At 48.4% G+C, this 25564-nt stretch overlaps 1 protein-coding gene across 1 annotated transcript in view; it reads right to left on the minus strand.

Annotated features, from left to right (window-relative positions):
• Positions 1-25564, minus strand: part of LOC143279957 (angiotensin-converting enzyme-like) — a 39038-nt gene that overhangs the window by 2164 nt on the left and 11310 nt on the right. Inside the window, exons 2-12 of the mRNA XM_076584334.1 lie at positions 16549-16763; positions 10577-10735; positions 9475-9562; positions 8018-8161; positions 6858-7049; positions 6556-6653; positions 5204-5376; positions 3567-3691; positions 2619-2717; positions 1459-1603; positions 1098-1196 (exon numbers count right to left, since the gene is read on the minus strand). Of these exons, the coding sequence (XP_076440449.1) occupies positions 1098-1196; positions 1459-1603; positions 2619-2717; positions 3567-3691; positions 5204-5376; positions 6556-6653; positions 6858-7049; positions 8018-8161; positions 9475-9562; positions 10577-10735; positions 16549-16761 (1535 nt within the window). The 5' untranslated portion in view covers positions 16762-16763. The remainder of the gene's footprint in view (positions 1-1097; positions 1197-1458; positions 1604-2618; positions 2718-3566; positions 3692-5203; positions 5377-6555; positions 6654-6857; positions 7050-8017; positions 8162-9474; positions 9563-10576; positions 10736-16548; positions 16764-25564) is intronic.

The following is a 25564-nucleotide window of genomic DNA, read 5'->3' on the forward strand; positions in this document are numbered from 1 at the left end:
TCGAGTGTTTGAATCTGGGTATGCGTAAACAGAGTGGATCCGAAGCCGATCGTAGTGAGCGAGATGGAGTGTAGAGGTGAAGGCAGCCACAGAGATAGGAAGGGGCATTTTTGTGAATACATCTACAACATAGAGTGCTGATCTTGTACTTTATTCGGTGTGAGACAGGGAGCCAGTGGAGATGTTGCAAAAGAGGAGTGATGTGCTCAGATCTTTTCTTTCTGAGGACGAGTCGGGCAGCAGTTTTGTATGCGCTGAAGGGACTGAATGGATGAAGCAGGCAACCCAATGGTAATGTGAACACGTGATTGACAAATACAATGGTTTGCTTTTACAAGGCAACTGTCCTGCTTTGGTCCGCATGCGTATTTCTTCCCAGGCCAACCTTTTTTTCCATGTTACCAATTACGCCTCCCGTCTCAACAGGATAGACTGAAACGTTATTTCCTCACATGAACTGCGCACACCTATCCGTGAACTGATTTTTAACGGTCAGGTGTTTAGCAAGTAAAGTCCAGTGTCTCAGAATGAACCTAATAACAAATACAGAACATAAAATTATTCATTCACAGATCTTCGTGAGGGCGTCGCCATATCAAAAGCTTCAGTTTAACACACACAAAATTCAAAATATGAAAAAGGAATCATCTCAGGGAAAAAAACAACAACATTGTTCAATCAGTTATTTTCTTCACCTCAATACACTTCCATAAGAAATACTGATGGAGAATATTTTTGTACAACTTTCAAATACGAACACAAGTTGTGTTTCAGTAATGGAACGAACAGTCATCTCAGCTTAAACAAGCTTATTCTAGAATCAACTTCAAGATTCCTCAAAATTCTCAGCCATTTCTCGAAGTTTTGACGAATACATAAATTATATTGAATAACTGAGCCAAATTATACGTGCTAAGTTACTTAACATTGAACAGACAGTGTAAAAGCTTCGTCGCTTATTTTGTTTTTGTTCAACTTCTACAACAACAGCAACAACAAGAACAACGACTACTACTTCTACTACTACTACTACTACCACTATTAGTACAATTATCTTGAAATATTTTCAATAATTCCTGGATTCATTCTTTACCTACCTGATGTAGGGAGTGTTGCTCGGGATGTGGTACTTTGCACCTGGGTCAAAGTCATCCTCTGTCCTTTTCACAGGTGGGGACACACCTTGCAGATTACACCTGGATCATGAGAAAAGGAAGGTAAGTTATTTGGAGAGAGACATTTCTAGATCTTTATGACATGCAAGGAGGATAATCTGAAGCCCAAAGTCGTAACATATCCCATTCACATCCGCATGCACGAACGCACGCACACACGCACATATAGTTGAAACAGGACGACGGCAACAGCAGTATAAAGTCTTCTTTATGTGTGACGGGGCATTCATCAAAATTCCTCCTCCTCCTCCTCTTCCTCCTCCTCCTCCGCCTACCTCCCTACCTGAGGTCCCACCAGTCCTTGTTGTAGCTGTCCGGGGTGGTGTCTCCACGGAACACGGACCAACGCCACTGGTCAATGAGGTAGCCAAAGGGCAGGAAGGCGATCTTCTGCAGCGCCATGGCCATCAGGAAATTGAGGTCCGCCTCTGTGGGACAAAAAACAACAACAACAGACACTGGTGTGTGTGAGTGTGTGTGTGTGTGTGTGTGTGTGTGTGTGTACTGTATACGTGCATTTGTTTTTCTTTCTTTTTTTTCCTTTTACCTAATTTTCCAACAGTTAACTTGTCTGCCACCAGAAGGTAGGTAGGGTCAAGACAGGAAGACCAAAGAACACTGGCGCAGAACAACTGAAGGAGAGAACTCAAGACCCTGAAGAACACCCGGGGTACCAGTGAAACACTGGCCCAAAATAGACAAGGGTGGTTGCCCTATATACCGGAGGGAATAACGGCAAAACGTATGTAAGTAACAGAGAAGGATGCCTCCATATTTAATAATAATGGTACTTATATAGCGCTGAATCTTATGCATAGACAAATCTAAGCGCTTTTGCACCAGTCATTCTCACGCACGCATAACTCTAAAACTGGAGAAACTGAAGACAAGGAAGAGGCAGGGAAGGGAGGCTATTTTTGGAAAAGGTGGGTTTTAAGGCCAGACTTAAAAGAGCTGAGTGTGGAGACTTGACGAAGCGAAAGAGGAAGTTCATTCCAATTGCAAGGTCCAGAGACAGAGAAAGAACGGCGGCCAACAGTCGAGAGTTTGAATCTGGGTATGCGTAAGTGGAGTGGATCCGAAGCTGATCGTAGTGAGCGAACTCAGTTTCTGGAGAATGTTGCGTCAGTTGTTGTTGTTTTTTTTGTGTTGATTTTTGTTGTTGTTGTTGTTGTGGTTTTTGTTGTTGTTTTTGGGGGGTGTTGGTTTCTGTGTGTGTGTGCGCGCGCGCGCGCGCGCGCGTGTGTGTGTGTGTGTGTGTGTGTGTGTGTGTGTGTTTAAGTTGATAAAAGAAACAGTGTACTTGTGACCAGGAGCAAAGAAATGGAGCTCCTTACCGACAGCAAAATCTGTTTCCCGAATCTATTTAAAATCATGTTTGTAGTTGTTGGCTGCACAGTACTTGTTTGTCATACTCCAGGTTATACAGCCAGTCCCACGTACCCGTGTCCTCCACCAGAGTAGGCAGCAGACCAATCTGATGCAGATGTTTGGGGGTCTCCACTGACAATGAGATCGTGTCTCCTATGGCCTCGTGGAATCCTGCAACATCCTTGTGGACATGAGTGAGGGAGGAAGGGGAGGAGTCTTACTGGGAAAGAAAGATTGAGAGAACGGAGGGGCAAAACCTGACACAGACAGACACAGACAGAGACAGAGAAAGAGTGGACGGGGAGGTGTGTGTGTGGGGGGGGGGGACTCAGACAAATCCCCTTAACTCTCTCCATACGAACGACGAAAGAGACGACGTTAGCAGCGTTTCACCCCAATTACCATCATCAAAATATTGCAAGCGGAAGGCTCTTATACTGAAGACTGTTGACAAAGAATACCACAATTCTGACGACGGAAGCTAAAGGTTGGGTCATTCAGACACCCACTGGACATCCGAGGGGTCTGTGTAGAGGAGAAGAGAGGACTGGCCGTACTGAGTGAGTTAAAAGGGGTTTCCGATCTAAAATGTATTCCAAATATTATATTACGTAAGCACATCGCGTTTTGAATACTTGGTTGAAACATACAGTAAGCGAGCGAGATAGCGGGGGAGGGGTGGGGGATACGTAAAAAATACGTATACACACACTTTTATCAGTTTTTCACTTTTTTCGTTGAACATACATTTTAGTCAGATGACCCCTCTTAAAATTGTCATTCCCAGTCTGACCTTACACAAGTATGCAAACAGATAAAAATTATACCCACTTCCTTCCCTCCCCTTCACCCCCTACCCTCCACCCTAACTAAAGATGGGCCCACTAGACGTGTCTATAATAACATCGATAATGATGATGACACAAGGTGGGCCCTAACCGAAGATGGGCACAATAGAGGTGTCAATAATGACATCGATAATGATGCTGGTGGCACAAGGTGTGAGGCTGAACATGTTACCTGGGTTGGCCCCGTTCCTGAAGGTGATGGGCTGTGGTTTGTACAGCAGGTAGTACTCGATGTGTCCCATCTCGTGGTGCGCTGTGCTGAAGTGCTCCAGAGTCGTCTCTGTGCACTGCTTCACTCTGTTGGGGGAGAGAGAGGGAGAGAGAGAGGGTGTGTGTGTGTGTGTGTGTGTGTGTGTGTGTGTGTGTGTGTGTGTGTATTATGCGAGTGTGTGAGTGTGTGTGTCGGGGGCGAGGAGGGTGGTGGGGGGAGGGCAGGGGGATTGGGTATGTGTGTGTGTGTGTGTGTGTGTGTGTGTGTGTGTGTGTGTGTGTGCGTGTGTATATGTGAGTGTGAGTTTCAATCATTCGAATTCAACATATATTTAGTGAAACACAAAACTACTAGCTTGAGAAAGTACACGATCGCGCTCGAGTTAATGGTTCCAACATAACATCCTTTGACCGACGTTAAATCTGAAATATTCTGCTGTTCTACTATAGTATCTTGCTGTTTCTGTTTCAAAGAAATGTAAAAGTGTTCGTTCTATCCATATACGCTACACCACAGCTGCGTTTAAAAAAAAACAGATACCTGGCCCGCGCATAGGCCTTAGCCCAACATGCTCATCAGGATTTTGAGAATCTACCAAAGAAAAACCTCACTTAAAACCACGGCGTCCGTATCATTGCCAAAGTCGTCGTCATTATCATCACACGAATTGTCGTTATTCTCCCCCTGCACCTCCTCCTCCTCATCATCATCATCGTCAACATCATCGCGTCATCATCATTTCCATCATCAGAATCACAATTACCATTACTATATTTACGGTATGATTATTATAATTATCATGACTAGTCAATACAGCCGTCCTTGTTTTCACAATTACGTCATGATCATCAGTCATTATCATAATTACATTCACATTATCATCATTATCATCACGATCATTATCATCATATTTTAATGTTACCATTTTCAAAGGATAGTCATAACATCGTCATCAGTCATCGTCATCATCATCATTCAACGTCATGGGTGTCCACTTGACTAAAACAAAGGTTTCCAATGCTTTCTTTCAATCATTTGCCTTCTACGTTTTTCATGTTATGATGTTTCAAAGTATTGACGAATTTCTTTATCTATTTTCTTTCCGTCTATGTTGATAATTTCCCACAAACTCTCTTTTTCCTTTTTCAATTAAGCAGATGTGGTATGGCATATATGGATCGGTCCGCACACTTTGACGCTTCCTTGAAAAGGAGTCTGAAACTGATAGGATTCCATATAGCTGTGCCTGGTGAAGAACATCAGAAGACCACCAACACCCCACCCGTCCCCACCCCGACCCATTCTGCAATGGATGTGTGTCTCTCTGGGATTCTGCGCCAGACTGATAACGTTTGGGCGGTACTACTTCTGCTGCCACCAGTTGGCTGCGTTAAACATTGATGATTAATTTGTTAACCGCTCGCTATTGATTGATGTAATGTGAGTAACTGCTGTAGGTAAATATCATTTTTTAGAAAGTCTTTACCTTTTTTCTGTGACTTTGCTTGTACATGTGTGTGTGTGTGTGTGTGTGTGTGTGTGTGTGTGTGTGTGTGTGTGTGGAATGGCTACACACCGGATGTTGAATGGTTACATACCGGAAGTCGATCCCATTGTAGAAGTCCCAAGCGGAAGCGTGACAGACGACATCCCGACCGTCCTTGGGTTTCTCCAGCATGGACTTGTTCCAGAATGCCTCTGGCATCGGTTCCAGACCCAGAGAAGTGAAGAAGCTGTCTGCTACTTCAAAGATCGTCCACGCTGTGTAGCTCTGGGAATGAGACAAAAATCTGATTACTTTGAAGAAAAGGCTTGGATGTGATAATTGATTAAGCGGGAAAGAAAATAGGCTCCATAGATTGTTGAAGATAGCGAAGCCTTAGCTTTCAGGGTAAAATCTGTAAGAGTTGTAAAAAAGGGAAATAGATGTTCCGTAGCTATTCGTGGTCATGGGGGCAGTGATTTGAGATTCACTATGTCCAGGCCTCGTCATAGAAAGCTGGGACCCAACCCTCTCCTCCGCCGTTGTAACCTCCCTCCCCCTCCCCCCCAAACCGAAGTCAGGAAACCAATCACACTCGGGAGGAGTGAGGAAAATCGGAGATAAGTGCCTTTCCTGACACAACACCATGCCGTAGCCAGGCCCTGAACCCTGAACACTGGTGTACACTGGGTCAGAAGTCCAACACCTGAGCGGTTCTGCCATGGCATCTGCTTCGGACTTAACCCTTTCACCGCCAAGCTCGCATTTATGCACAGGCGTGGTAGAGGACCCATGTCACTGAAAGGTGATCATTCATTGGTCTGTTATCCATGAACCTACAGCTCTTAATGTTGGGTGGTATGATAGGCCATATTTTCTACACATCGCAGGGGGAATCCCCAGCTATTCTTAGCCACTGTCTTTTCTGTGTTTATACCACAACGGAAATTTTGTACTCTAAATTGACTGGCGGTGAAAGGGTTAAAGAAGTCGAAACAAAAAAAAAAACAAAAAAACAAACAGCAACAACATCAACAGATCAAATGCCTTATGTGATGAGTATTTGTATTATTCTTTTTGTCACAACATATTTCTCTGTGTGAAAAAATTCGGGCTGCTCTCCCCACAGAGAGTGCGTCGCTACACTGAAAGCGCCACCCTTTCTTTTTTCTGCCTGCAATCTTAATTTGTTTTCCTATCGAACAAGCAATATGGGAGCTTTTGAAAAAGTAAATAGCTCTTTCAAAAGTATATAAACACTTTTCTGTTTTCTGCCTGTAAGTGAATTTCACTATAAAAGTGGACTTTTCTAACACGCGCTAAGTGCATGCTTCACAAGCAGTCTGGGTTTAGTGTCTCCACCTTAACACTAGCACTCAGACACAACTCCAGGGAGGTCATTTTTTTTAGATATATCCCGGTGTGTATATATCTGTATTTGTGACAAAACGAACAGGAGGTAGAGACCTGCTCAACCATCTCAGCGGTGACGTCCACTTTGGGTTTGTCAGGATAAGGCATCAGCATGTCCTGCAGAGAGTGCCACTGCTGGGCCCACATGTTACCTGCACAGTCATCATCATCGCCATCATCATCATCACCATCAGCATCAATATTATCATCATCATCACACATCATACATATCTATACATGCATTCAAGAACGAAATACCATAAACTAACAAGCGTGTGCTCACAACGCACATGCAAACACACCACAACACACACACACACACACACACACACACACACACACACACACACACTGACCCAAGAGATGAGCAGGGATGTGACCAGAGGAAGGGAACACGTCTTCTCCATACTGTTTCTTCAGACGACGTCGGACATAGGCGTGTAGCTGTTTGTAAAAAGGCTTCAGTTCTTCAAACAAGGCACCAATGTCCTGCTCGAACGTGTCGGACTCGTACTTTGACTTCCAGTAGTCCCCTGTGTCTGCATAGCCTGTGAACACACACACACACACACACACACACACACACACACACACACTTCATATTGAATATATATATATATATATATATAATCAGTCAAACGGAATACAAGCACTGGATCAGTGTCAGCAGATTCCATACTGGAGGAAAGTAAGAAGTCTGTATTTTGATGTCCAGTCGCCGTGGCCAAGTGGTTAGGGAGGGTCTGGGTTTGAACCCGACCAGAGGTGTGTTTTTGTTGTCGTTGTTGTTTTGTTGTTGTTGTTGGTTTTCTTCTGCTTTTGCTGTTGTTTTTTCGGCCCATGACCAGCTCTTACCCAGAGACGAATGTGGAGGAGGAGGAGGAGGAATTTTGTTTAATGTCCCGTCACATATATCGGTGATTGAAGACGTTTTGTTAAAGTATTAATGTATACATTTGAGTATTATCGTTGGAAGGGGGGGGGGGTATGAATGAATCGAGAGTTGGGGAAAACCGGGCAAATGAGGGAGGGTGTTGGGTGAAATTTGAAAAAAAAATCTAAATACATTTACAGAAAATTGCTTAGATATGAATGTGTATGGAAAGACTGGGTCATCCACTTCACAGATGCGTCTTTGTTAATCTTGTTAAAATGGACTCTCTCAGCTTGCTTGATGTAAGGCTGTGTTATGACTGTGTAGCCTGGTCAAGCAGTCCCAAACTCACATGGATGCTCATCATCATCCCATCATCATGCATCATTATCGAAATAAAGAAAAACAAGATATCCCAAATTCTAGACACAAAGAAGTGTAACATGACAGCCAAGTATGCAACAAGGAAAACAACAACACAGCAACAACAACAACAAAGAAAAGTCATAACGAAATATCCATTTACACATTTTAAAAAACCATATTACATTTTGTGTCCCTATTACGTCAACTATAAAATGTAATGCTTTTAACAAATTATAGACATCAGTAGTAGTAGTAGTAGTTAAGAATAACAGATACCTAACGTCCTCACGGCCTCGTTGCTAAGGGAGACAAACTGGGTGTAGAGCTGTTTCATCTTCTTTCCGCTCTCATCACGCCATCCCGCCCACAGACGGCGCAGCAACTTCTCGTCCCGGGAAGTCTCGAAGGCCCGCGTGATATCTGTTGGCAACCGAGTGATGATTAAGTCAGTAAGAAGAAGAAGAATAGACTGAATCTTGTAGCGGAGACGAATCAAAAGCGCTTTACCACGCAAAATCCATCCTCTCCTCCCGCTGCTCTTTGTATATCAACCTTCTATGACCGAAGTCAGGTATACAACATCCATCCTGATTTTTTTTTTATGTGTAAATGTGTACCTATTCACACCTGGTTGGGGTGAGGGAAATTGGAGTGAGGCGTCTTTCCCAAAGACACAACACCATGCTGAAACGAGGCCTCAAACCCTGATCCCTGGTGAACACTGGATCAGAAGTCTATCGCCTAACTGACTCACTTTGAACTTTTCAGAATGTTCAAACAGATCAAACATGAATAGATTAATGAACAGAGAAAGTATTGTTATTGCTCCTTCGTAAGCGAAGATGAGCATGAGCTTCACACTGGGTAGGTCCGTAACTGACTGATACGTCCAGTGTCGGTGGTACTGCCGACAGGGGTGTACAGGTGTAGGTGGATTGAGTGCCTTCTCCTTGCTTTGCTGGCGTTTCAGAGTGGCGTTGCCGATCCTCTGCTTCTCTTAGTCGGCGACACCGGAAGGGACCCGGCTGCGCCATGCTGAGCGATCGGAGGCTAGAGCTTCCCGTGTGTTTGGGTCATTGCCACAGCGCTTGAGGGAGGTCTTCAGGGAGTCTGTGTAGCGCTTCTTCTGGCCTCCTCGTGGGAGAGCTTTCCTGCACATGGGTCTCCGTAGGGAGGCGCTCGTCAGATATGTGGACATGTTCGGTCCACCGGAGCTGGGACCTCATCAGCGAGCCGTGAACACTTTCCATCCCAGGTTTCTGAGGGACCCGTGCCAAGGAAATGATCCTTCCAGCTGACGTGAAGGATCTTCATCAGGCTACGGAGATGGAAAGAATGAAGTTGATTTGCGTGCTGACAGTACACCGTCCAGTTGTGTGCAGCATTCAGCAGGGACGATAGAACGACTGCTCCGTGGACCTTGAGTTTAGTTTGAAGTCTTGGTGCAGAGAAAGTAGCAAGAAGTGAAAACATGAAACAGGAATACATGTCGTAATTTCTTATTTCGTGTTTGTTTGTTTTTCTCTATAAGCGTACATTTTTTCATTTATCATCGCATAAATGATAACTTTAAAATGTGAGAAATAATACTTTACTATTACCAGCAAATGTGGTGACGGGAAATAATCAGAATTTCTTCCTTTCGTCTATCCAATGGTAAAAATGTGTTTCAAAGACATGCACAGCGTGCAGACAGGTGGCTGAAGGGACAGACACAGAAACAGGTTTCTTACTTGGCTCCAGAGGAAGACAGTTGTTGTCATCCAGACACACCTTGGCGACACTGTGGTTTGATTCAAGGTTTGCCAGCACTTTGTTCAGCTGTTGCACACACACACACACACACACACACACGACAACATAACACAGCACACACACACACACACACCAGACATTGATACATACATAACCACCCACCCCTATCACCATTTCGTCCCCCCCCCCACGTCCCCCACACTCACACAAGACCATATCGTTCCCTTGACGAGGGCTAAGACGCCGCACTTGACCTAGATAGTGCATCACCACTATACGTTACCCATCCCGTAAAACAGTCGTAAATAAACGTTGCCAGGTCAGATAGTCGTGACACGTGGCTTAACTAAATGTTTTGTAACTGTTATCTCTAACCAGATAAAATGCCCAGGTTGTGTGAACGACAGGGGTGAGGGGGGAGGGCGTGTGCGTGCGCGCGTGTGTGTGTTGTGGTGTGGTCTGGTGTGTGTGTGTGTGTGTGTGTGTGTGTGTGTGTGCGTGCGTGCGTGCGTGTGTGTGTGTGTGTTGTGTTGTGTTGTGGTGTGTGTGTGTGTGTTGTGTGTTGTGTTGTGTTGTGGTGTGTGTGTTGTGTATTGTGAACATACAAGATAAAGTTTAGGATCCCATTTCCTTTCACGGTCATGGCGGCAGTGAAATCATAACCACTGTGTCAAGACCTCAGCACAGACAGGCGGGGCCCAGTCCTCCCCTTCCGCCACTGTTTTTTTTTTAACCCTCCCGGACCTAAGTCAGCTTCCTCATTCACACCTGGGGCGGACTGCACGAGCGAACTTAGCAGCGGTAAGTGTGCTTAGCGGTAGGAACGTTCTCAACTCCACGCTCAATTCCATATACTTAGGAACATTTAATCTAAGCAAATTTAGCGCTGCAAAGATGGCCGCGTGGAACCCGGCTCTGGTGTGGAGTGAACAAAATCGGAGTAAAGTGCCTGTCCCAAGACTGAAACGGGAGCCTCGAACCCTGATCACTGGTGAACACTGGATGCCCAACAGACAGTGATGCCCCCACGCCCCCACCACCCCCTCCACCCCCACCACCACCCCAAAAATAGAAGCATACTTGTTCCAGCTTTCTGGTATCGTTCAAAGCGGCCGTGCCAATATCCTGGATGAAGGCCAACTGACGCTTCATGGAGGGAGGAAAGTCGGTGGTGTTGAACTGGGCAGCCAGGTGTGACATGTTCTGCTTCCACAGGTCAGTCTGAAGCTGTGCATCCACCTGTGGAGTAGAAAACAACAACAAAGCATTGAAATGGGGTTGGCGTCACGGTCTGACTGCTGGGAGTGCGCGGATTCCAGTCCAATGCACTGTGATATGTATGACTCGAAATGAAAGACCAGTTAGGCCAGGAGAGTAATTTGATGATTAGCAAACATCAGTGAGTGGATAATTTAGTACATTAAAAAACCGAATGAAACTCATCGCATACATCGCTTGGTGGTGGTGTGTCCATCGAGATCGATGATGACCATCGTTGTCATCCAGCTGGGGGATGGGGGGAGGGTGGTGGTGGGGTGGGGGGAGGATGCACATGAATCTATCTGTGAATGCGCAGATGACTGAATAGTCCAATCTGCGCACGAAATGTTCGCTGACAGTTGGGGCAGACAAAGACAGGCATATCATTGTCAGGGGGCTTGTTTGCCCGTGACTTTCTGGCCTGCCTCTTCTCAACAGCTGCAGCAGTCCTGTTGACCTCGCACAACTTGGCGCCTTTGTGCACAGCAGTGCGCCATTTGTCACGGTCCACTGCAGATTCCTCCCAGGAGTCAGGGTTGATATCAAACGCTTTCAGAGAGACTTTCAGAGTATCTCTGAAGCGCTTCTTCTGACCTCCGTGTGATCTCTTCCCTTGTTGCAGCTCGCCATAGAAGAGCCTTTTGGGCAGCCGATGGTCTGGCATGCGCGCCACGTGTCCAGCCCAGCGAAGCTGGGACTGCATCAGGATGGTGAAGATGCTGGGAAGGGTGACTTTTGCGAGCACCTCTGTGTCAGGGGTCCTGTCTTGCCACTTGATGTTCAGTAGCTTCCTGAGGCATGTTGTGTGGAAGTGGTTCAGCTTCTTGGCATGTCGTTGGTACACTGTCCAAGTTTCGCAGGCGTACAGTAGTGTGGGGAGAACTACTGCTCTGTAGACCTTTAGCTTGGTCTCAAGACTAATGCCTCTTCTGTTCCAGACATTTGCACTGAGTCTGCCCAAAGTTGCGCTTGCTCTTGCAATCCTGACGTTCACTTCATCGTCGATGGTCGCATTTCGTGATAGTGTGCTGCCAAGGTATGTGAACCGCTCCACCGCACTGAGTCTCTGACCGTTGACTATGATGTTGGGCTCAATGTAGGGTTTCCCTGGGGCTGGCTGATGGAGAACTTCAGTTTTCCTCGTCCTGATGGTAAGGCCAAAGTTCCTGCTGGCAGTGGCAAACTTGTCGACGCTGAGTTGCATGTCAGCTTCAGATCCAGCGTTGAGGGCACAATCATCAGCAAACAAAAAGTCTCTGATGATGTCTGTCATGACCTTCGTTTTTGCTTGAAGCCTTCTGAGGTTAAACAACTTGCCATCTGTTCGGTACTTTAGGCCGATTCCAACATCGCCATCTCTGAAGGCATCAGTAAGCATTGCAGAGAACATGAGGCTGAACAGCGTAGGAGCCAGGACGCAGCCTTGCTTGACACCATTTGTGACAGCAAAAGGAGCAGATGTTTCGCCATTGTCCTGGACTCGAGCCTGCATGCCTTCATGGACTTGGCTGACCAAGGAAATAAATTTCCGAGGGCATCCGTACTTGGCCATGATCTTCCACAGTCCCTCTCTACTCACGGTGTCGAAGGCCTTAGTGAGGTCGACATAGGTGGAGAACAGATCAACATTTTGCTCCTGACATTTCTCTTGCAGCTGCCTTGCAGCAAACACCATGTCGGTGGTTCCGCGCTCTTTCCGGAATCCACATTGGCTCTCAGGCAAATGACCTTGGTCAAGGTGTGCTGTGAGGCGGTTTAGTAGGATCCTGGCAAGTATCTTACCTGCAATGGAGAGCAAGGAAATGCCCCGATGGTTATCACAGGCTTGCCGGTTCCCCTTTCGCTTGTACAAGTGAATGATAGATGCATCTTTGAAATCCTGGGGGATCATCTCTTCTTTCCACATGAGTGAGTACAGCTGATGGAGCTTCTCAGTCAGCACAGTGCCTCCATCCTTGTAGACCTCTGCTGGTATGGAGTCTGAGCCAGGTGCTTTGCCACTGGATAGCAGACGGATTGCTTTCTGGGTCTCAAGAAGTGTTGGCGGATCGTCCAGTGCTTCGTTGATGGGGACTTGTGGGAGACGGTCTATGGCTTCATCATTTATGGAGGAAGGGCGATTTAAGACACTGTTGAAGTGCTCAGCCCAGCGTTCGAGAATTTTCTCCTTCTCGGTGATCAAGGTATTCCCATCTGCACTGAGGAGGGGGGATGATCCTGAGGATGTGGGGCCGTAGACTTCTTTTAAGGCATCATAGAACCTCTTCATATCGTGCCTGTCAGCATATCCCTGGATCTCATCAGCTTTGTCACTCAGCCACTTATCCTGCATCTGGCGTAACTTTTGCTGAACAGTCCTGCGGATGGCATCGTACGCATCCTTTTTTGATGTGGACTTTGGGTTGCTCAGGTAGGCTTGATGCAGACGGCGTTTCTCATCCAGAAGCTGCTTGATTTCATCACAGTTTTCATCAAACCAGTCTTTGTGCTTTCTGGTCATGGGTCCCAGGGTCTCTGAAGCTGTACTATAGATCAGTTCACGCAGGGTCCTCCAGTCAGACTCCACATTCTGGTTGTCCAGAGAGGCGGATTCCAGACGATCTTCCAGCAGCTCCACAAAGGACTGTTTGATGGTGATGTTATTCAGCTTAGCGATGTTGAGCCGTTTTGGAGCCTTCTGGCCTTGGGGGCGTCTCTTGGGCTGGATTCGAATATTCAGCTTCGAGACTACAAGGCGATGGTCTGTCCAACACTCGGCGCCGCACATGGTCTTTGTTACACGTACATCTTGCCTATCCCTTTTCCTGACGATGACGTAATCGATGAGATGCCAATGCTTTGAGCGTGGGTGCATCCATGACGTCCTGTTATGGGTAGGGAGGCAGAAAACTGTGTTCGTTATCAGCAGTTCGTGCTCTGCACAAGTCTGAAGCAAAAGCAATCCATTTGGGTTGCAGTGGCCCACACCGTGCTTTCCAATCACTCCATCCCAGGAGTTGTAGTCAGAGCCAACTCTAGCATTGAAGTCCCCAAGAATGATGAGCTTGTCTGCTTTAGGGATAGCAGCAATGACAGAGTGAAGGTCCTCGTAGAACTTCGCCTTCACTTCATCCGGGTTGGTCATGGTTGGGGCGTAGGCACTGACAATGGTGAGGTGCTTCTGGCCAGATGCCAGTGGGAGTTTCATGGTCATAAGCCTATCGTTGACTTCCTTTGGGATTCCAGCTGGCTTGCTGACAAGTGCTGTTTTTACTGCAAAACCAACACCAGCCTCACGTCGCTCTTTGCTTCCTCGTCCACTCCAGAAGAAGGTGTAACCAGATCCCCGTTCACAGAGCTCGCCTTCGCCTGCAAGCCGAGTCTCACTCAAGGCTGCGATGTCAATGTTGTATCTGGCGAGTTCGGATGCAACTAGTGCCGTTCTCCTTTGGGGTCTGTCCGCGTTATCTCTGTCCAGGAGAGTCCTTATGTTCCAAGCACCAATGGTGAGAGGAACGATCCTTGTTTTTTTCTTTTCTTTCTTTTTGTTTCGACCGCTGATGTAGGGTCCCCGCCAGCCGCGGTATGCTGGCCAGGGTGATATGGAGCAGGCAATTTTTAGGGCACCTTTTCTAGCCCCTTCCTCATGCCAGGGAGGTGAGCAGTGCATTCCTAAAGAGGGCTGCTCAGACGCTCAGACGGCTGCCGAGCTCCATCGCTGCTCCTGTCGACGAAGAACGACCCTATGGCCTGAGCCGCCTGCGTGCAGGTCTGCGGCTGCGACTGCCAGTGTACCCACACCTGTCGTTTCGTCACTCGCCTGTCGCCACAGGACTTGGGGGTGATGAAATGATGAAGGATGAAAGGTCATTTTGGATGACTGATGACTTGCGCGATGAGTTTGTTTAAAGTGAAGAGGAGTTGCGCAACGTCGACCTCACTCTCTCGTCCGGGTCCACCAATTTCCAGTGGCAAGACTAAGTCAAGACGTCTGGAGGATGAGCACGGATGCAGTGGATGACCAAGATATCCTTTCGGTGTCTCATCTTGCTCTCTGCACTCCACAGTGCGTTGCTGTAATCGCCTTCCTCTCCGTTGAACCGATAGGTTTCTTCCGCAGATTCTGCCGGATCCAGACTTCGCATGCATGGGTAGACACACCCCGGGGGCCAACTGTGTGTGGCATGCACACAGCACAGTGGAGCTAGATGGCTGTCGGTGGCTCTCCTGAGCCGACGCCCTTTTATGGATTTCCATAAGGGTGTCTAGCCACCCGCCTCACCAGTCCCGGAAGGGAGCAGTGGGAGTGCCGGTTTAGTCGCCGGCAACCCAACCCTGAACAGGTTGTACTGGATTACAGGTTACCAGTAGCAGATCTAATGACCTGACCTGACCTGACACACATCGCTTGGTGGTGTGTCCATCGAGATCGATGATGACCATCGTTGTCATCCAGATGGGGGATGGGGGATGGGGGGAGGGTGGTGGTGGGGTGGGGGGAAGGATGCTCATGAATCTATCTGTGAGTGCGCAGATGGCTGAATAGTCCAATCTGCGCACGAAATGTTCGCTGACAGTTGGGGCAGACAAAGACAGGCATATCATTGTCAGGGGGCTTGTTTGCCCGTGACTTTCTGGCCTGCCTCTTCTCAACAGCTGCAGCAGTCCTGTTGGCCTCGCACAACTTGGCGCCTTTGTGCACAGCAGCGCGCCATTTGTCACGGTCCACTGCAGATTCCTCCCAGGAGTCAGGGTTGATATCAAACGCTTTCAGAGAGACTTTCAGAGTATCTCTGAAGCGCTTCTTCTGACCTCCGTGTGATCTCTTCCCTTGTTGCAGCTCGCCATAGAAGAGCCTTTTGGGCAGCCGATGGTCTGGCATGCGCGCCACGTGTCCAGCCCAGCGAAGCTGGGACTGCATCAGGATGGTGAAGATGCTGGGAAGGGTGACTTTTGCGAGCACCTCTGTGTCAGGGGTCCTGTCTTGCCACTTGATGTTCAGTAGCTTCCTGAGGCATGTTGTGTGGAAGTGGTTCAGCTTCTTGGCATGTCGTTGGTACACTGTCCAAGTTTCGCAGGCGTACAGTAGTGTGGGGAGAACTACTGCTCTGTAGACCTTTAGCTTGGTCTCAATACTAATGCCTCTTCTGTTCCAGACATTTGCATTGAGTCTACCAAAAGCTGCGCTTGCTCTTGCAATCCTGACGTTCACTTCATCATCGTTTGTCACATTTCGTGATAGTGTGCTGCCAAGGTATGTGAACCGCTCCACCGCACTGAGTCTCTGACCGTTGACTGTGATGTTGGGCTCAACGTAGGGTTTCCCTGGGGCTGGCTGATGGAGAACTTCAGTTTTCCTCGTGCTGATGGTAAGGCCGAAGTTCCTGCTGGCAGTGGCAAACTTGTCGACGCTGAGTTGCATGTCAGCTTCAGATCCAGCGTTGAGGGCACAATCATCAGCAAACAAAAAGTCTCTGATGATGTCTGTCATGACCTTCGTTTTTGCTTGACCTGACCTGACACACATCGCTTAATATCCATATGAACGCATCTCTCGATTAATGCAGCTGGTAATATGATTACTGCAACAACATTAAGTCGATTAGACAATGACATAATCAGTTGTTATGAACATATGACCCCTGCCAAACTCCAGCTTAAAATTGCTGTCCAAATGAGCCTTCCATCTTCATACAAAAGGAACACAACTTCAAGTCAATGCTGTTTGCGTGTGCGTGTATGTATGTGGATGTCCGTGTGTACATGTGTGTGCGTAAGACAGACGTACACCAATTCACAAAACGACAACTCACCGCAGCTTGCTGGTTTTCCTTGGTGATGTTGGTCTGGTAGGTCCAGTACCTTTCTGTGGTGGCAGACAGTTCCACCCTTGCCTGTCTTTGATACATCGCCAAGAACTCCTCAGCTTCCGTCTGGTTCCAGTTGGTGCCGCGTGCCTCCACTCCCGCCCCCACACCCATCACCATCACCACCACCAGTCCACGTGACAGCCAGGATGACGTCATGGCTGTAACACGCAATGAGATTTTGGATAGAGATTAAAAGGTTTTGGCTTCTCAAAGCCATCGAGGCTCACAGTGACTTCATATCTACCGATTATCGGGTTTCGCATATGAAGGCGGGGCCTAATCCTCTCTTTCCGCCATTTTAACCTTTCCTAACCGAAGTCAGGTACTCATTCACAGCTGGTTGGAGAGGGGAAATTCGGAGTAAAGTGCCTTTCCCAAGGACACAACGCCATGCCGAAACGGTGCCTCCTACTCTGATCGCTGGTGAACACAGAACCAGAAAACCCAACGCCTAACCGGTCCTGCCACGATGCCTGCAACATTTTGGGCGGGAGAGAAAGAAAAGGGGTGTAGGGAAAACGGTAAATGCACAGAAAGAAAGTTGTGTTTTTTGTTTGCGATTTTTTTTTTTTTTTTTTTTTTCAGAATTCGTCTGGCTGATATAGAAGGTAACATCACCGGCCATTGCAAGGTCCCTTGGACATCGCTACATAAATGAATGAATAAATGATATCAAATAATAAATAAATGATATGAACGCCTCAAACTTTACTCCTGTTTCAATCTTTCACACGACAACGCTGTCACAAACATGCAGGTTGTTTTCAAAAATCAGAACATATTCCTGAAGTTTTGAGATGTAGGCCTACTCCGCATGAAAGAGACCAAGAAACAAGTCGCCAACTCGCGGACACAGAACTTTACAATTGACTGGTGATTGAGTACCCTGCATTCAGATAACCTATTTTGACGGCAATGTTCATGCATAGTTGAAGCGATATTACCATTGGTAGATGTTGCCACCCGTTTTCGGTGGTTTTCTACTCTATTTCGAGGGTCATTGTTCTTAACTTTGATATAGATTCTATCGCTATACTTATGTTCAGTTTTGCCAGGCGAATAACATCAAGAACGATAACGAGTCAATTCAGTCTGCGCCAAGCGGGGAGCCGCTGTTTCCTCTGTGTGTGTGTGTGTGTGTCTGTGTCTGTGTCTGTGTGTCTGTGTGTATTTTCATTTTCTTTTCTCTTTTTTTTCATTTTGTTCTGCTGCCCAAGCCATGCAAAGGTAAGCAAAAGACATGGCGGATGAGGAATTTTGACAAGTGTCGGTTAGTGATCATGATATTCGATCATTCTGCGTCGTTTTTAAGCCTGACTCGTGACCAGGACGGTGGAATACACGCCACATATCATTTCTCATAGGTCTGCATTGTGAAACGCGCGGAACGTTTCGTACAAAGAGGCCCAAGAATTCAGGACACTAGAATTAAAAAAAATGCCCAGTCGACAAACCGTAGGATGTTGACGACACTCTCGGACCACAAAAAGCTTTCCGTTTGATTAACGGTTGCAGCACCATACTCCCAGTCCACACAGACACACACCCCTCTCTACCCTTAAACTCCCCCCCCCCCCCCCCCCCCCCCCCCCCCCCCCCGTCTGCATTTCATTTAGTTCTCCTCTCCAACCACAGTTTACTCAATCATGTGTAGTTGTTCACTTACCTTTTGTTCAGACAGGAGGTTTTTGTATCACTCTCTTTTTTTGTCATAAAAGCAGACTTCTCTATGTGAAATTCGGGCTGCTCTCCCCAGGGAGAGCGCGTCGCTGCACTGAGAGCACCACCCATATTTTTGTATTTTTTCCTGCTTGCAGTTGTTGTTTTGTTTTGTTTTCCCCTATCGAAGTGGATTTTTCTACAGAATTCTACAGACCTCCCTTTATCGTTTCATCCGAATGACTAGCGTCCAGACTACCACTCAAGGACTGTGCCGTAATTCGAACCAGCGCGCTCAGATTCTTTCGCTTCCTAGGCGGACGCGTTACCTCTAGGCCATCACTGACCCCCTGATCTCGTGTTACTGCTTGTATTTGCTTTGTGGGGCAGCCTAGTGGCCGAACGGTAACGCGCCCAACTAGAAAGCCGGTGTGCACGGGTTCGAGTCCCATAAACGGATTGCTATCACCACCCCCACTCTTCGAGTGGTGGTCTGGGTGCTAGTCATTCAGATGAGACGATAAACCGAGGCAACATGTACAGCATGCACGTAACAGAACTCACGGCATCAACATGGTTGTCCCTGGTAAAATTCTGTACACTTTGATCGGAAAACTAATACGCTTGCAGGTTTAAAGAAAATGTGGCGCTTTGCTGTGGCGACATGCACTCCCCTGGGAGAGCAGACCGAATTTCACACAGAGCAATCCGTTGTAGCAAAAAGAATAACAACACAATACAATACAATACAATACAATACAATACAATACAATACAACTGTATTCATTCTTCTTCAGTGTCACAACGCCGCGTTATCTCTCAAATTTCTCTGTGCGTTATCTGTCAAGTTTCTCTGTGTACACTCTTTCCAGCGAACTTCGATCTTCACGTGGCTGGTAAACACTTCAGGTGGCTTCCACTTCCACACGTCAGACTAAAAAGCACCGCTAAGAACAAGGGCCCTTTTTGTAGCTCCTTGATTTAAGTCAGAAAGTCTTGCCACGTGAAGATCTGTCATGCTGTGCAGCCCACTCCACAGACTCTTCTGTAAACAGAGACACTTGAACTCCTCCAATTTTCACCCCTGGCCTGTTGAAATGAAATGAAATTATGGTGCTTAGAGCCTCGCCGACCACTAAGGCCATCTCAAGGCTATCGCCGCGTCAATTACTGCTACAAGGCTAAAAAAAAAACAACCAATTAAAACGAGTCACCACTTCAAACTTTCCACTCCAAAGTTAAAAAAAACTTCCATAGTTTAAAACCTTCAAATCTGGTTAAAAAGGTTCACTTCTTTTAAGAAGTCCATCAGTGCCCACGGAGGGACATCACGAAACAAAGTCTTCAAAGAAACCGCCATGTAATGTCTGCGTCTAACGTCATGCAGATCCCAACAGTCAAGGAGCACGTGTTTCACGGTGAGAGGCTCGTCACAGGGAACGCATCGAGGGGCCTCCTCCCCCTTCAACAAGTAAGAATGAGTAAAAAAAGTGTGCCCCGTACGCAGTCTGCAGAGCACAGATTCCTCCTTTCTGTTCTTCACCCCCGAAGGGAGGGTCTCCCCCAGGTCCGGACGGATCTGGAAGAGCTTGTTGTCCATCTGGGTGTTCCACTTCTCTTGCCAAAGATCCTTAACGTAAGTATTGACCTTCCGCTTCATGTCTGTATAGGGTACCAAGGATCTGGACAATTCTTTCTTTACAGCGTTCCTGGCCAGCAGGTCCGCCCTTTCGTTACCACGAATGCCAACATGTCCGGGAACCCAGGCCAACACAACCTCGTATCCTTTCTTTGTTGCGAGAGTAAAAGTTTCATAAAATTCCAGCAGTTTGGGATGAGTGATATTCCTGCAGGCGATCGCCTCCAGGGCTGATAAGGAGTCGGAAAAGATCATGAATCTCTTCTGTTTGGAAGAGAGAACCATTTTTAACCCCAGGACCAGTGCGGTCAGTTCCGCGGTGTATACCGAGCTGTCAGACAGGATGTGTTTCGTTGAGGGCCGGTCAGGAAAGGCGGGACAGAACGCAGATGCGGCGACTCCGTCCTCTGACTTGGAACCGTCAGTGAAGATGCCTTGAAAGGTGGGGAATTTGTGGCACAGTTCCGAAAAGTAGGTTCTGTAGGCCAGAGAACTGGTGGTGTCCTTACGGTACGAGGCCAGATCGAATCGGACCTCAGGTGTTGTAAAGGTCCACGGGGGGCTGTCAGGGAACTTAGAGAAATCTGAGATGCCACTGACATCCAGATCGGCATTTTCCAAGTGCGGCTGAATGCGGAGTCCGAGAGGAGGTATGCAGTTTGGGTCGTCTGTAAATTTCTTATCGAAAGGGTTGTTGAATACAGCATCGTAAGCAGGGTTTGTAGGTTCCGAAAACAATTTCAAATAATAGTTCAGGGTCAGCTTCAGTCTGTGGTTGGAAAGAGGTGGTTCCCCCGCCTCTGCGTACAGGCTGTGCACAGGGGTGGTGCGGAAAGCACCTAAGCTGAGACGGAGCCCTTGGTGGTGTACAGGGTCCAACAGTTTCAGGTAGGACGGTCTGGCCGAGCCGTATACAACACTTCCATAATCCAGTTTGGACCGGACCAGGGCTCTGTAGAGGTGCAAGAGAGTCCTCTTATCAGCACCCCAGTTCGTGTGTGCCACAACTCGGATGATGTTCAGGGCTTTTAGGCAAGATATTTTCAGCTGTTTAATGTGGCTGAGAAAATTCAGCTTCTGATCGAAGACGACCCCTAGAAATCTGGCTTCCTTGACCGCCGGGATGGTGGATGTTCCCAGACGGATTTCAGGGTCCTGATAGAATTGGCGAAAATTATGAAAGTGGATGCATTCAGTTTTGGAGGACGAAAATGTGAAGCCATTCTCCTCTGCCCAACACTGGATTTTGTTGACGCAGAGCTGAAGCCGTCGCTGGATGCTGGCGTACGTGCTGCCGGTTGCATATAAAGCAAAATCATCCACGAACAGCGAGCTGTCCGATCCTTTCTGAACGGATTGAACGATGTCATTAATTTTGATGCTGAACAGAGCCGGCGACAGGATGCTCCCCTGCGGGACACCCAGCTCCTGCTCGTGAATGTCGGACAGGGTGGTGCCGACTCTCACCTGGAATTGTCTGTCTTGTAAAAAATTGTGGATAAACTGAGGCAGGTGTCCTCGGAAGCCGAGCTTGTGCAAGTCGGAAAGAATACCAAATTTCCACGTGGTATCGTAAGCTTTCTCCAGGTCAAAAAATATGGCCACCACATGTTGTTTGTTGACGAAAGCATTTCTTATCGTGGTTTCCAGACGAACCAGATGGTCAACGGTAGAGCGATGCTTGCGGAAACCGCACTGTTCCTTCGCCAGAAGGCCGTCGGTCTCTAGTTTCCACATCAGTCTACCGTTGACCATCTTCTCCATCAGTTTGCAGACGCAGCTGGTCAGTGCAATTGGGCGGTAGTTGGAGGGGTTCGAGGGGTCTTTTCCCGGTTTCGGCAGCGGGATTATGAGGGCTTTCCGCCAGGAGGGTGGAAAGAAGCCTGTGACCCAGATGTGGTTATAAACTTTAAGCAGGGTGTCCAGACAGGTTTGGGGAAGGTGCTTTAGGAGTTTATAATGGACTTCGTCCATTCCTGGACAGGAATCCGTACAGGTCTGAAGGGCAGATTTAAGTTCGTTCATTGTGAAAGGAAGGTTGTAATTCTCTGTGTTGTCGGAAAAGAAGTTACATGGTGTTTTTTCTGACAGGTTTTTGGTTTTAAGAAAGCGAGCAGATTTGTTAGCAGATCTCGAGTTCTGTTCTATTGTGGAGGCAAGCAAATTGGCAACTGCTTTCTTCTCTGTGACCAGAGCGTCTGAAAGTTTAAGATGGTGGAAGGTCGGGCATGCGTTTTTGCCCTTAATTCTTTTTAAAACCCTCCACACTTTCTTCTTGGGTGTGTTGGAGGTTAAGGAAGAGCAGAAATCTCTCCAAGACTTCCTCTGGCTCTTTTTAAAAACATACCTGGCTTTCGCCCTCAGCTGTTGATGGGTTCGAACGCTATCGGACTCCGGTCTCCGAAAGACGCGTCGCTGCGCTCTCTTCCGAGACTTGCGGGCCTCCCGACATTCCGCGTTGAACCAGGGCGTTCTAGGGACCTGAGGCTTGGAGGTAGACGATGGGACTGCTGCTTTGGCGCAATCTAAAACGATCCGAGTCAGAGCGTCAGCAGGGTCCTTGCTTTTCAATACTGTTTCTTCCTGCAGCTCCGCTCTTATCTTGGTGGTAAAAAAACTCCAGTCTGCTTTGTCGTAGTACAGGCGGTCAGGCAGAGAGTCACCTTCTCCATCTGTGGGGCGGAGGACGACAGGAAAGTGGTCACTCCCGTGCAGATCGTCGTGCACTTTCCACTCGTAGTCCAGGACCAACGATGGATCGCAGACCGACAGATCTAAACACGAGAGCTTTCCAGAGGACAGATGCAGGTAAGTGGGAGACTTGTCGTTAAGACAGCACAAGTCCATGTCAGAGAGAAGGTTTTCTAAGAGAAGACCTCGGGCTGATGTCATCTCACTTCCCCAGAGCGGGGAGTGTCCGTTGAAGTCGCCCAACAGTAAAAACGGACGTGGGAGCTGGTCGACCAGGTTCATGAGGTCCTGCCTCAGAACACGGACGGAAGGGGGAAGGTAGAGAGAGCAGACAGTGATGGTTTTCTCGAGCGTGACTCTGACTGCCACCGCCTGTAAAGGGGTGCTTAAAAGAACTGTACTGTATAAAAGGGACTTTCGAATAAAAAGAGCGACACCTCCCGTCAACCCCTCTTGCTTCGGTTGAGCGGGTTTAAAAACGGAGTTAAAACCAGAGAGAGATAAAACCTTGCCATCTCTTTGCAGAGTCTCCTGCAGTGCCAGCACTGAAGGTTTCAAAGCACGACAAAGCAGCTGGAGTTCCTGGAAGTTGGCATAGAATCCCCGGATATTCCAGTGGATCACTGCCATTAAAAAGGTTTTTTTTTAAAAAAAATAAAGCAGCAGCCTATTCCATCGCTACCCCCTGCTCCTCCACTTGCGGTGGCTCAAGGTCCGCCAGGATGGAATATTTGTTCTTTGACATAAATTTTTCGGGTTCCGACCGGGTCGGAATATCCACCACCTCGGCCCCTCCCGATCCCGCCGTGGCCGCAGCCCTCCCCTCCTTGAGTTTTGGAGGTGCGGGGGGCTTCCGGCCACTTCCGCCAGCCCGAGGGCCAGGCAGACGAGAGGCGGGGCGAGGGGGGCCGGGGGGTGGGGTGGGGCGGGAGGCGGACAACGTGCCTCCGCCCGAGGCTTTTCTCTCCCGCCCAGCAGCCCCTGAGGACTGCCGCGCAGGATGGGAAGGGGTGGACACAGCGCCTCCACCCAAGGCCAACGGTTCCGACGAGGCGGTTAAGTCGTCCGTCTGCGTTCCTGTGGACGTCGTCTGGACCACGACGTCCACCGTCCCGGATCTGACGACAGAGGCATACGACGTCCTAGGCGACGCGGCCTCCACCTGTTTCCTTGCCTCAAAGAAGGAAATTTTCTGTTCTGTCTTGACTTTCTGAATTTGTTTTTCTTTCTTCCAGGCGGGGCAGTCCTTCGATGAGGACGGGTGGCCACCTCCGCAGTTCGCACACAGGGCTGCACTGACGCAATCGCCCTGGTGCGCCGCCTTCGAACAGGTGCCACACGCCTCTTCCTCCTTACATCTGTCTCTCACGTGTCCGAATTTCTGACACTTAAAGCATCTCAGAGGGGACGGTACGTACAGGCTGACATTAACTAGCAGGTATCCGACCCGAATGTCCTTGGGGACATCCGGGCAGCAGAAGGTGAGGAAGAAAGTGTTGGTCGGGACTCTGTCCGACCCCTTCCTCACCGTCACCCTGTACACATCGGTCACTCCCTGAGAGGACAGTTCGCTCTTGATCTCGGCCTCAGACACACCTTTCAACTCCGGGCATCTGATGACTCCCTTTGAGCAGTTGAGACCTTTGTGAGGGGAAATCTTCACTGCCCTATCCACGAAAGTGGTCGCCTTGAGAAGGAGCTGTGTCTGTCTTTTGGATTCTGTCTGTACTAAAAACGCTCCGCTCCTCAGCCTCTTGATGGATCTGAGCGATCCTGCCAGACACTGAAAGCCCTTCTGGACAGCGAAGGGGCTGAGAGCCGACAAGGGCTTGTCGTCATCAGCGCCCTCCATCACTAGCCACGATGGCCAAAAACCAGAGGTATCGACGACCTCCGACTCAGAGTCTGAGTCGTCCGTTCCCTGTCGTCGTCTTTTTCCGAGTTTGGGGGGGTGTATTTGTTTAGGATTCATGTTGAAAGAAAAATGTGAATTCATCCCTCCCTTACCCACCCACCATGGGGTCCAACTTAGGGGCCAGGGTCAAGGGAACACCAGCTTGACCCCTTCCAGGTTTCAGGAGGGATATACAACCAGCAGCCCAGCTCCAACGTGCTCCCCCCCGATCATGCCCAGCTCCCGGGGACAGAGAGCCGAGCACTACGGGGGTTACCTTCGTCAGCCACTAAACTGCCAGTCTTGACCCAGCCCCACGAAGGGGTAGCCGATTGACACACACGGGCCAATGTGTGCCGCCTGTCTTAGGAGAGGTCCAAGCCAAAGGGATGTGTTGAGAGCAGCGTGCTCTCTCAATCCCCAGGATCTCATTCCCCTCCATCACAGGTCGCGCCGCACGGCAAACACGGCGGGCCTAAAGAAGGCCGCAGAGAAAAAAAGAATGTGGAAAAGAAGGCTTGATGGGGAGCTGAGGACAGAAAAGAGGCGGTAAAAAGAAGAACAAAGAATAGCGAAAGGGACAGTGGGTCACGTTTAGTTTGGGCCTCACTCACCACCTGTTCGGCATGGGAAGCCCTATCAGGGGCATCAGTACAAAACCACCACTTATTCAGCCCTAACAGCTACGATGGCTATGTAGGCTGTCAATTAAGACCTGGGACCAGAGCACCAAACCCCAAGAAGCACTGATGCCCCCGCCGACATAGCTCGCTCGATCACTGGCCACTAAGCCTCCCGACCACGACAAGGTAGTGACCCTCCCGGGAGTGGGTCAGGAGAACACCAGCCTGACCCCCTCCAGGTTTCGGGAGGCCCTGGCCTGTTGCCTGTCTGTGTGAAACTTATTGTGGGGATGGGGTGGGGGTGTTCCTTTTTGTGCGTTACATGTGGCACTTTGCGTATGTGTGAATGCGTGCGTGTTTGTGCGTGGTGGGGAGAGTTTTGCACGCGCGCACGCATGTCTTCTTCTTCTTTTTCTTCCACTTGACGACCAACATCAGTATGTTGATGAAAAT

The sequence above is a fragment of the Babylonia areolata genome, chromosome 3, assembly GCF_041734735.1.
Source record: "Babylonia areolata isolate BAREFJ2019XMU chromosome 3, ASM4173473v1, whole genome shotgun sequence".
Taxonomy (NCBI): Eukaryota; Metazoa; Mollusca; class Gastropoda; order Neogastropoda; family Buccinidae; genus Babylonia; species Babylonia areolata.